This window comes from Astyanax mexicanus, chromosome 14 (genome assembly GCF_023375975.1).
Source record: "Astyanax mexicanus isolate ESR-SI-001 chromosome 14, AstMex3_surface, whole genome shotgun sequence".
Lineage (NCBI taxonomy): Eukaryota > Metazoa > Chordata > Actinopteri > Characiformes > Acestrorhamphidae > Astyanax > Astyanax mexicanus.
The window spans coordinates 26,701,517-26,713,551 of NC_064421.1; the positions used below are offsets into that span (position 1 = coordinate 26,701,517).

General features: G+C 35.8%; 1 protein-coding gene across 6 annotated transcripts in view; it reads left to right on the forward strand.

Moving 5' to 3' along the window:
• The window catches only part of kidins220a (kinase D-interacting substrate 220a), a 131,615-nt gene that overhangs the window by 98,402 nt on the left and 21,178 nt on the right, over window positions 1-12,035 (forward strand). For 2 of the 6 annotated variants that reach the window (XM_022672832.2, XM_022672834.2), the window contains exons 24-27: window positions 407-606; window positions 2,683-2,799; window positions 6,594-6,641; window positions 10,730-10,759. In XM_022672832.2, the coding sequence (XP_022528553.2) occupies window positions 407-606; window positions 2,683-2,799; window positions 6,594-6,641; window positions 10,730-10,759 (395 nt within the window). The remainder of the gene's footprint in view (window positions 1-406; window positions 607-2,682; window positions 2,800-6,593; window positions 6,642-10,729; window positions 10,760-12,035) is intronic. The other 4 variants (XM_022672835.2, XM_022672836.2, XM_015606604.3 and 1 more) reach the window with 4 other exon arrangements.

Genomic DNA, 12,035 nt, shown 5'->3' on the forward strand with positions numbered 1-12,035 from the left:
GCTCACCTCAGGATGTGAAACATCATTCAAAATTGCCTCCTTCTTTCTGAGTCACCCGGGCTATTTCTTTCCACGGGCAGAAACGTATGATTGCTGTGCACTGAAAATTAGTGTTGTGAGACTTTCTGGCATGCCTTGGCTGGTAATCTGCTGAATCTTTTGGGAGAAGTCTGTTTGGTCATCACTGTTTGTTGTTTTGAGAAGCAGCCCACAGAGATTTTTTTTTTCCTCCTGCTTTCTCACATAAGACTTACTAAAAATGCTGTGCTTCGTTTGGCTGGAGTTGTCTGTGAGTGGGAGGATGTGAATGCGCTTTAAGTGCAAGCGGAGATTATAATCTTATAACAGAAATGACATTGCTCACTCTCTATTTCTCTCTTTTTAACTCTCTCTCTCTCTTTCTCAGACGTGCGCGATGCCCGTGAGCAGATGCACGTCGGAGGAGTGAGCTATCCCACACTGCCCCTGCAGGAGGCTCCAGCACGGACACACTCAGTGTTTGGTCAGGCGCCGGCAGCCTGCCCCCCCACCGCCTCCTTTCCCACACAGCCCCACAGCAGCTACTTCAGCGGCCTCACCGGCCCACAGCACCCCTTCTACAACCGGGTGAGAGACCCTCACACACTCCACTCTAATGGTTTTGGCACCGTAAACATGATCCATTCACTTAATCATGTTTTCCATGTTTTCCAAATTCTGTACAAGAGGTTCCAGTCTTAGCATCACTGTTACAAGAAAAAAACCCTGTATTTCTACATGATAACACCTTAGAGTAAGGGTACTTTAATTAACAGTACTTACAACAGAATAGAATAGACATTTTTCAATACTGTGAACCATATTATACCCTGAAATATCGTGCCATATCACCCCCTTAATTATCACATCAGGGTACTACTTTTTTTTGCTGTTTTTAGCAAAAGAAAGATTCACTCTGTTCTCATTTCCCATTGAAAATAGGAGACCATATAAAAATGATGAGTTTCTTTGATTTTACCAAATTGAAAACCTCTGGAATATAATCAAGAGGAAGATGGACAAACACAAGCCATCAAACCAAGCTGAACTGCTTGAATTTTTGCACCAGGAGTGACATAACAGTTATCCAAAAGCAGTGTGTAAGACTGGTGGAGGAGAACATGCCAAGATGCATGAAAACTATGATTAAAGACCAGGGTTATTCCACCAAATATTGATTTCTGCACTCTTAAAACTTTATGCATTATTTGAGGTCTAAAAGCTCTGCATCTTTTTTGTTATTTCAGACATCTCTCATTTTCTGCAAATAAATGCTAAATAAATTATAGTATTTTTATTTGGAATTTTGGAAGAAATGTTGTCCGTAGGTTTTAGAATCATACAATAATGTTCATTTTACTCAAACATATACCTATAAATAGCAAAATCAGAGAAACTAATTCAGAAACTGAAGTGGTCCCTTCATTTTTTCCAGAGCTGTATATTGACTAGATACAGATTATGTCTGTCTAGTATTATTAATTTTACTTCAATCCTGCGAAAATTTCATGAAATATTGTGATATTATTTTAGGGCCATATCGCCCACCCCTTTAACAGAATATATCGACTAATTATTAATTGCCACAAGTTTAGACATTATTAATCATTACAAATATAGATTTTTCACAACATTCTTAAGCATAAACATGTAGTAATATCTAATAATAATTAATAATAATGATCTGGTGTCAATCCATAATTAGTCAAGACATTACTCAACCTTTTAACAAGGACTGTTTATGACTGTTGTAAGTACTGTTATGTGTGACCTTTATTGTCCTTTATTAAGCTTTTATATATGTTCTATATTTGACATTTGTCTTTGAAGGTTGACAGCTTTAATCTTTAACTTTACTTCGTTTTTTTTATTTTTTATTATTTTAATTTTCTGTTTGAGATTTATTTATTTGGTTAGTTTGCCCATTTTAGTAGTGTAACCCATTCTTAGGCCTGTCACAATAACAGTTTTTTGGGACAATGTATTGTTTCAGACATAATTGTGATAAATGACTGTCAAAAAAAAATTATCATTTTAAGCTGATTTAATGCCAATAATATTATAATAATATGAAAGCATTATGATTTAATTTGACCATTCTAAAGAGCAGATGATTTTTTTTTAGTTTAGAATATTCAAGTATTTTAATATTATAATTAAGAGACCACTTTAGTTTCTGAATCAGTTTCTCTATTAATTTGTATACAGTTGCTATTTATAGGTATACAGACAATATTTCTTCTAAATTTCACTTAAAAATATATAAAAGAAAACAAGTTCATATTCATAAAGTTCTAAGAATTCAGAAAATCAATATTTGGTGTAATAACCCTGGTTTTTAATCACAGTTTTCATGCATCTTGGCATGTTCTCCTCCACCAGTCTTACACACTGCTTTTGGATAACTTTATGCCACTCCTGGTGCAAAAATCAAGCAGTTCAGCTTGGTTTGATGGCTTGTGATCATCCATCTTCCTCTTGATTATATTCCAGATGTTTTTAATTTGGTAAAATTAAAGAAACTGTATATGCTGTATATGGTACCATACGTTGATAACATACAATAAGTATCGTGACAGGCCTACCCATTCTCATCCTGTCCTCATTTATTCATTCATGAATGCCTGCATGACCATTCTCCCTCTCTTTCCTCCACCTCCATAGCCTTATTTCCCTCAACATGTTTATCATGTGCCCCGACATTACCCTGGCAACCCCCTCCATGCCCCTTCCCGCCCACCCTCCAAACTGGCCTTCCATAAGGACCTCAGCTCTGGACTAGTAAGTACACAGATAATAACCTCAGTGCTGTATTAGTGCTATACAATACTATACCAGTGGACTTCCTTAGTATAGATGACGTGCTCATAATCTCAGGCCTGCACTGAAAAAAATGATGCGTAAAATTTACTTTAAAAAAAGTTTCGCAACTTTCTGCATTTGCTTTTTTTAAGTAAATTTAATTTCAGAAGAATTTAAGTAACTTCAAGACTTAAATGTTACAAAGAGTAAATAAGTGAACTGAACTTCAGTCAATCCTTTCTTTTAGTAAACTTTATTTAATTTATTTTTACTGAATCAATCCTTATACAATCCCAATACAATATCACTCAAATAATTTATGATACATAATATATTATAATTCCTGAAATATTTTTAGTTGAAATACACATATTACACTGTCTCAACACATGGATGGCATGTAATATATTCTTGGATGGCATGTTATACATTTTTTTAGTATGCTAAAAATAATGTTTTACATGCCATCCATGTGTTGAGATGTGTGTTTTAGTGTAATGTGTGTATTTTAACTAAAAATAATTACATTTCAGGAATTATAATATATTATGTATAATAAATTATTTGAGTAATATTGTATAAATTAAGTAGTTGTAATTATTTAATATAGTATGCAGAAATTAAGTAAAGGTTACTAAAAGAAAGGATTGATTCAGCAAAAATAAATTAAGCAAAGTTCAATAAAATAAAGGATTTACTGAAGTTTAGTTCACTTATTTACTCTATGTAACATTTAAATTTTGAAACCAAGTTGAAGTTACTTAAACTTATCTGAAATTAAATTTATTTTTAAAAAATAGCAAATGCAGAAAGTTGCTAAACTTTTTTAAAGTAAATTTTACTCATCATTTTTTCAGTGTGGGGAACTAATTCTGCCAAAGCTGATTCAACTTATTGGATAATATCCAAGATCTTGTTCCATTGAGTTCAGAGGATTTGACCCCGGTGCTACAACATGAGATCAAGAACAAATGAAAAACATGTGCACTTATGCGCATGGAATCCCCGAGGCAGGAGTTTAACTAAGGGAGAGTTACAGCCTGCTTTACTGCTTGCTAGTATCTGTAGCAGACAGTTTAGATGTTGTTTAGATGTCATCCTCGAAAATTGACTGACTGTTAGCAATTGCAACAACCTCACACACTATTAAATGTTGTGAGATGGTGCAAAATGATAAAAAACATAGCATTTCATATATTTTTTTCTAAATAAGTTCATCCAATGAATATTTTCTGTAATCACATTAAACATTCTCAAACACCAGCAGCTCAGAATTTAAAGTAATCCTGATGTACCAGTTTGCTTTTCCACATTATTGTATCTTAGCTAAAAAAAAAAAAAAAAAAAGAAGCAGCTGAACTTTGCATGGTAACAGCAGCAGTGTTTCATAAGAGTTGTGAGAATAAACAAGGCGGAGCTCCGACAGCTGTACACTTAATTGCACTGGAGTTCACGTTGGCCACAAGCACAATGTGTAGCTTGCTTGCTAATCTTTGCCTTGCTTGCAAAATATACATTCCTTCTGCAAATACAGTCTGAGACCTCTAATGAAAACCTCTAATCCTTCTGTCTATTTATATACAGTTGCTGAAAAAGTATGTGAACCCTTTGGAATTACTTGGATTTCTGCATAAATTGGTCATTAAATGTGTTCTGATCTTTATCTAAGTCACAACAGTAGACAAACACAGTCTGCTTAAACTAACACCACACAAAAAAGTATATGATTCATGGTTTTATTGAACACAACATGTTAAAATCTTAACATCTTCTTTTAAAAGTATTAATATAAAATGCTTCAATCAAAATGATATATCCATTTTATGTCTCTGTATTTATGTATGTATACTTCAAATATAAATATATACCAGTCAAACATTTGGACACACCTTAATTTCAGTTAATTAATATGGTAAAAATGTTCTGTATTGTAGATTAATACTAAACTCATCCACACTATGCAGAAAAACATATGGAATTATTGATTAAACAAGAAAGTGTTAAACAAAGCAGAATATATTTTATATTTTATAGTCGCCTGGAATTCAGGCTTTCAGTTAACTGCTGTGCTGAACTCGTCAAGAGTTAATTACTTAAATGTATTGTTCTTTTAATGTGAGCATCAGAACTTTAAAAGTAAAGGTTTAAAGACCATCAAAAACATTAGGATGAAACTGGCACTCATCAGGGCTGCCCCATGAAAGAAAGATCAAGAGTTTCCTCTGTTGAACAGGATAAGTTTATCAGAGTTACCAGCCTTAGAAACCACACAAGATAGCAACAAACCATATAAGAGCCCATCTAAATGCTTCGCAGAGTATTTTGGTTTGTTTAACAATTAAGTTACTACATGATTCCTTATGTGCTCTTTTATATAACTTCAGTATTAATTTACAATATACAATGTAGGAAAAAATAAAAAATAAAAATATTCAATGATAAGAAGTGTCCAAACTTATGATTGGCACTGTACAGCTCTGGAAAAAAAATAAAGACACCACTTCATTTTCTGAATCAGTTTCTCTGATTTTCCTATTTATAAGTAAATGTTTGAGTAAAATGAACATTGTTGTTTTATTCTATAAACTACGGACAACGTTTCTCACAAACTTCAAATAACAATAAATGTCATTTAAAGCATTTATTTGCAGAAAATGAGAAATGGCTGAAATATCAAAAAAGATGCAGGGCTTGCAGACCTCAAATAATGCAAAGAAAACTAGTTCAGAAATCAATATTTGGTGGAATAACCCTGTTTTTTTTATCACAGTTTTCGTGCATCCTGGCATGTTCTCCTCCACCAGTCTTTCACACTGTTTTTGGATAACTTTATGCCACTCCTGGCGCAACAATTCAAGCAGTTCAGTTTGGTTTGATGGCTTGTGATCATCCATCTTCCTCTTGATTATATTCCAGAGGTTTTCAATTTGGTAAAATCCATTAAACTCTTGTTTTTCCAGAGCTGTATATGTATATATTTATGTCCGGATCCTTCTGATAATCTTTTAAAACACGTGACTTTTAAATGTTTATATGAAAACATAAGTACAAGGTAAATGTCATAGTTTTGCTTTAATAATGATTTTCAATAATAAATAGTGCATTTAATATTCATTATTTTTATATTTATTCATATTTTTATTTTCTTAATATAAGGGTTTACATAAAAAAGGTAAAACATTAGTATTTTTTCAGTGTGGTTAATGTGATCTCAGAGAATATCTAACAGAAATCAATGCAGTATTAGCACCATTAATTTAATATAGAACTTACAGTGTTAGTACTAAGCATTCATTTAAAATTAATGACGTTAATTAAGCAACATTAATGCTGAGCATTCAGTGAAGACATGTAAATAACATGTAACGTTAGCTAATTGGTTGCAAGTGTGCCGTCCCCGTCTAGGCTGGCGGGGTCTGGCAGAAGAAGCGGAAGAGTGATGCTTGGTATCTGTGGCACAGTGTGGCCTCGTATCGCTCTCTCCCTACAGCACCATGCCATAAACTTGCTGCTTAACAAGTTATTCTGTGACAGATTTTATGGAGGTAGAGAGGTGGCATTAAGCAGAGAAGCTACAGCGCTTTCAAGCCCATCTACACCCACATAAGTCATTAAGTGTGTTCACTGCCTTTATAGTATGTGTGTGTGTGTGCTAATAAGTGTGCATGTGCCTGTGCGCTAACTATCTGTTCTTCTAGGCTTTTCTTGCTGCTGTTTTTCCCCCTGTAGTTCTTTTTTACTCTTATTTTACCCTGTCTCTTCATCTTCATCAGGGTGTTATCAGAGAAGATTCCTATGAGAGAACCCCCTCACCCTCTGTGGTATTACATGAGTGTGTGTGTGTGTGTGTGTGTCTGTCTGTGTGTGTATGTGAATAGACCTCTGAGGTCGTGAGTCAGTTTTGTAGTTGACAACTTGTCAAAATAAGGGCTTGAGTCTAAGCCGCTTTTGTTTATGGGAAAAATGAATGGTGTATTTTGAAAAATGACCGCATCACGCCCTGTGGTAAACAGCAATGTTCCGAAGCCCGAAACATTTGTTCTTTTTGCAATTTCCTCACATAGCTCCACCAAATTACAGTCTATTCATGTTTGTTCAGTATATCTGTTTTTACGTCTGGTTAGGAGACCAAATAGTTAAGTTACAGTATTTGTAACTCATACAAACCCTTGCTGAATCATCAGAACGTGAGGCTGACAGTCAACCAAGCAGAGACAAAGTGTCCAATCATGGACATTCCAATCCCTCTGGAAGATCTGGTTCCAAAAATTAAAACTTTGCTCATTTTTAAATTAAAAAAGATGCTCATTGCCATCTTACACCCTGCCAACAGTCTATTTTTGCGCCTTGCGCCTGCGTCGTTTAAATAGCAACAGCGCTTGTGAATATACAGCTCTGGGGAAAAAAATAAGAGACCATTTAAAAATGATGAGTTTCTTTGATTTTACCAAATTGAAAACCTCTGGAATATAATTAAGGGAAAGATGGATGATCACAAGCCATCAAACCAAGTTGAACTGCCTGAATTTTTTAAACAAGAATGGCATAAAATGATCCAAACGCAGTGTGTTAGACTGGTGTTTAAAAACTGTGATTTAAAATCAGGGTTTATCCACCAAATGTTGATTTCTAAACTCTTAAAACGTTATGAATATGAACTTGTTTACTTTGCATTATTTGAAGTCTGAAAGCTCTGCATTTTGTTATTTCAGCCATTTCTCATTTTCTGCTCTAAAAATGCTCTAAATGACAAAAATTTTATTTGGAATTTGGGACAAATGTCTGTAGTTTATAGAATAAAACAGCAATGTTCATTTTACTCCAACATATACCTATTAATAGCAAAATCAGAAAAACTGATGTAGAAATTAAAGTGGTCTCTTATTTTTTCCAGAGCTGTATCTATGCCAATGGGTGTGGTGGTCTAGGTTATTGCTATCTTGGCAACAGAAAACACAAGTACACCTCTGACTGATTTGAACCCTGACAACAAAACCAACAGTCAACTGTCAGATGCCTATTGCTATCTTGAAAATAAAATAACATTGGTGTTTCCGTAAATGACCTGCTCGCACACCTTCGCAGTGTGAACACACAGGTCTGTTTCCACTGCTGAGACGCGCAGAGGCAGTGTGCCATTAAAATAGCAATCTGCCAAAGTCAGAGCGCACCTGACTTTTAAAGGGGATGGCAAGTGAAACGCTAATTGGTTTATTTCATGTTACGTCCAAAACACACCCATGATTAATTCAGTGAATTCGTACATGCCTTTTGAGCATTTTAAACCATGCAAGGCATACATTTCCTGTCGTTACGATAGCAAAGACACACCAACAAGCCCCGAATCAAATTACACAGTTTACAGTTCGCCTATAGATCTGATATGTGTCAGATTTTGGACTACAGCTTGGATTTGACACATGTTCACACAACCCTGAAAAAAAAAATTCTGATTTAAATCACTTCAGCCTGATGATGTGAACACAGCCTTTAGGTGGTCTAATTGTGAAGATGAAAATGAGATTGCTATAATTCACTGGACATATTTTTTTAACCAATGTTAGCCTAGCCTTTCCTGTTCCTGACCTTAATCTAAGGAAACATGAAATATTAAAAATGTCTAGTATCTGGATATTGGATATTATCTTTTAACCACAGAGCAAAAGCAGCGTTCATTTTTCCCATACAGAACCACAGCTCACCTGAATGATAATAGCAAACTACAAAATGACAAAGCATGTCCTTGGGGGTCTATAGCATCCGTGTGCCGATGCACCATGATTGCTTTTCACTAACACACAATTTCCAGCACAAGGACAATGCTGCAAGCATGTGACGTTAAGTCTTTTCGAGAGGCTGTGAGTGTTGAGTTCTGCTCCATCCATGTTGCTCATTCTGTTCTGTATAATACAGTTTGAGTGCTGTGCTGCATTCTGACTTGCTCATTAGCATCAAGTGAGAATTGTACAAAATGTCTTGTAGTGAGTCTATTTATTGCGTTTAAAAGAGTTTAAACTTTACAGTATTTTATTTCTCTAAGTATTTTCTGTTTGTGGCTCTAAGTTAGTTTAAGGTACCAATCTGCCTTAAGTTTATGACCTATTATTGCTTGTGTCTAATATTAAGTACAGTAGGTCCCTCTTGTGTCGCCACAACAGATCCAACCACATTCAGTCTTCATTTCAGCTCTATGTTCACAAAGTTAGGAAGCAAGGACGCTTAGTTGTGAAATGCAGAAAACAGACTAAATGCGAAATAGAAAATGTATTATTGGTTAATAATGTTTTTAGCGTGCAAACTGGTCTCTGTACTGTACTTTACCAATTATCAGATCCCGTCGCTATTAAAGGCCACCAATGGAATAGTGCTGTGGCCCCAGGTACAGGTTTTTCACGCTAAAATTATTTTTAATATTAAGTAAGTACTTAACAAAGAAAAAAAAAGATGCCTTTTTGATTTGTTTATCTTACTTAAAAGAACAAACAAGTGCACAGAGCCATCGTTAACAGTGCAGTGATGGCTGCTCAGTGCTCCAGGCATGTGTGCTTACTGTGTCACAAATACTACCCCTTCAAAAGAAGCTAGTTTTATCACTTTCAGCACTAACCCAGCACTTCTACATTATGTAGTAAATAAGGTCACATGAATGAGCATAAATTCACACACTGTCCTGTAGTAATGCTATGCTGATTAGCAATGGAATAAGGGAAAAATATCTTTAAAATTAGCTTTAATTGTTATGGGATAAGAGTCCTCGATCATCCTCCCCCACCTCAGACTTCTGCTCGTCCCTCCCCAACACTGACTGCAATAACATCCTCAACACGGCTTCTGAAGTGCTACTTTTTGTTCAGAATGCCTGCATGCCATGCACTCGCTTTCTTACATTTTCTCTCTCTCTCTCTCTCTCTCTCTCTCTCTCTCTCTCTCTCTCTGTCTTATTTTGTTTTTTCTTTGTTTCTTATACGCTCTGTGCTCTTAGCTTTGACTGTTCATATATATATGGAATAGTCATAAGCTGTTGGGTTGATTAACTGAATGAATCACTGTATTACAGATGCGATGTTGTGATTAATGATCTAAGAGGTGAAACTTGCTGTTGCTATGTATACAGTATGTATTCAGGGATGGAACTTAAGAATGTTTAATATTAGCCAATGAGAAAGTATTTATACACATTAAAAACTATAAAGTGTTTTATTTTTTTTCTTTATTTTTACTGTCTGTCGTTTCCCATGATTTCTGCTAGTCTGGTGGCATGGACAATTCTGGACAGATGCAGCCAGTCACAATCCACAATCACAGTCACAACCATCCAATCCTGTATTGGAAATAGAATGCCCCCTTCATCTGGCATCCACTCGTATCAGACCTTGCTCAAACTCTTGTAATTTATGATGCCTTGCCATGAGCACACTGTCCAGTCTTTAGCCTCACTCACAACTTATACAGAGGTGGGCATTCTAAAGCCGTCGCCTGAGGTACTGTAGCTCTTCATGATAAATTTGGTCAATAGTTATTCCATGACTTTTGGCATGTCATCGTACTGTAAATGTTTGGAAACGTATATAGAGTCATATATTCTGTGACTTCTGTGACCTCAACCTCCTGCAAGGATTTTTTATAATGGAAATAATATTATTGAAAAACATGTATTTTAGTAAGATCTATCCTTGATTTCAGTCATTCCTAAAAAGCTTTAAATGAATCTGGAGTCACACATTCTTTAACACTTGGAAAATGTACAGGATGCGCTTAATTTCCATCCCTGTGTTTATCTTCTGTCCAGAACGGTTGGAGTTCCCTTGTGGGTTTGATTTCTTAATGATTGAAGCATGTTGCCTAATTATATCTGTCCTGTCCTGCTCTAACCCCTCTCCTCTCCTCTCCTCTCATTACTCCCAAACAGACAAAGTCTCAGCCCCCCAGAGTGAAGCAGGTACAGCCACCGATTCCTACCCTTCAACTTCTCCTCGTTTTTCCACATTATTTCTCAAACTGTTGCTTTCTTAAAGGTCTCATTCTTTGAAAAATACTATAGGTCTCTCTGAGTTGTATATGCATGCTGCATATGAAACTGTTTCTTAGTCTACCTTGTCTGCAGTAGCTTGTAAAAGAAAATCCTCAGAAATACGGGTTGATCAGAGAGACGTTAGGGTGTCAACGTCAACGTCAACCAGGGAGTTCATGGCCTTACCCACCTCGGCTCAGGACTGCCCACAGGCGGAGCTAAACCCGGGCTACAGCATTAGGAGCTATAGCTAAGGTGTTTACAGAGCTAGTTAGTGTTAGCTATCTTGTGTATCTTGTGTTGCGCTGCTGCGGGAATAGTGGCATCACGGCCGTGCGTAGGGGGTTATAAACGCTGCCACAGGTAGTGCTGTTAGCCAATCAGAGGTGGTATATTTGCATGTATGAATATTCATGAGCAAGAGCCAAAACCTGTCTTTCTTCAGAGACCTCTAATTCAGTGATCTAAAGCAGGGCTTAATAGAAACAAAAAACGACTCACATGGCATTCATTCATATTAGAGGACAAATGAAAGAACTATGGAATGAGACCTTAAAAGCATGTATTAGCTACAATGTAGAAAGCCATTTCTGAGGATTGTAGATCCAGTATTTTACATTATATGTTTTTAAATTGTAATTAAATGAGGCATCATTCACTAGAAATCTTTTTTAGCTTTTTACAGCTCATGAAGAGCAGCTTGACATCTCTTCAGCTGAGTGAGGTGAAAAAGCTCAGCAGTTTTCAGCCAGTAGTGTGTAAAATATTTGGTTAATAATATCAGAATGGCCTTTTTAACGTTTTAATTGGGGATGCACTGTAATAGGAATTGTGGGCCAGTGCCAGTAGTCGTAAATTTATGTTAGTGTCTGCTGATGCCACGACTGAAGCTGATTCCAACACTTTTTTTTTTTTTTTTTTTGGAAAATATAGAAATTGGCACTAATTCTGTGTTTAGTTTAAACTGGGATGTCGAAATCTCTGAGTTCCTAGAAGGACGTTTCAACTGGGACACCCTGTAAATCAGAATTCTTACTCAGAAAGTCAAGATGACTGCACTGCACACTTAAAGTAGAAGTAGTGAAAGCAGTGGTATTAAATCTTATTCACACAGTTCTTTGCAGCGAACTTTCTCTGGACATGTTTCCATTAGAATTTAGATTTTTGGCTGAGCCTTGTGCCGGGTCATCTTTAGATTTCCCAG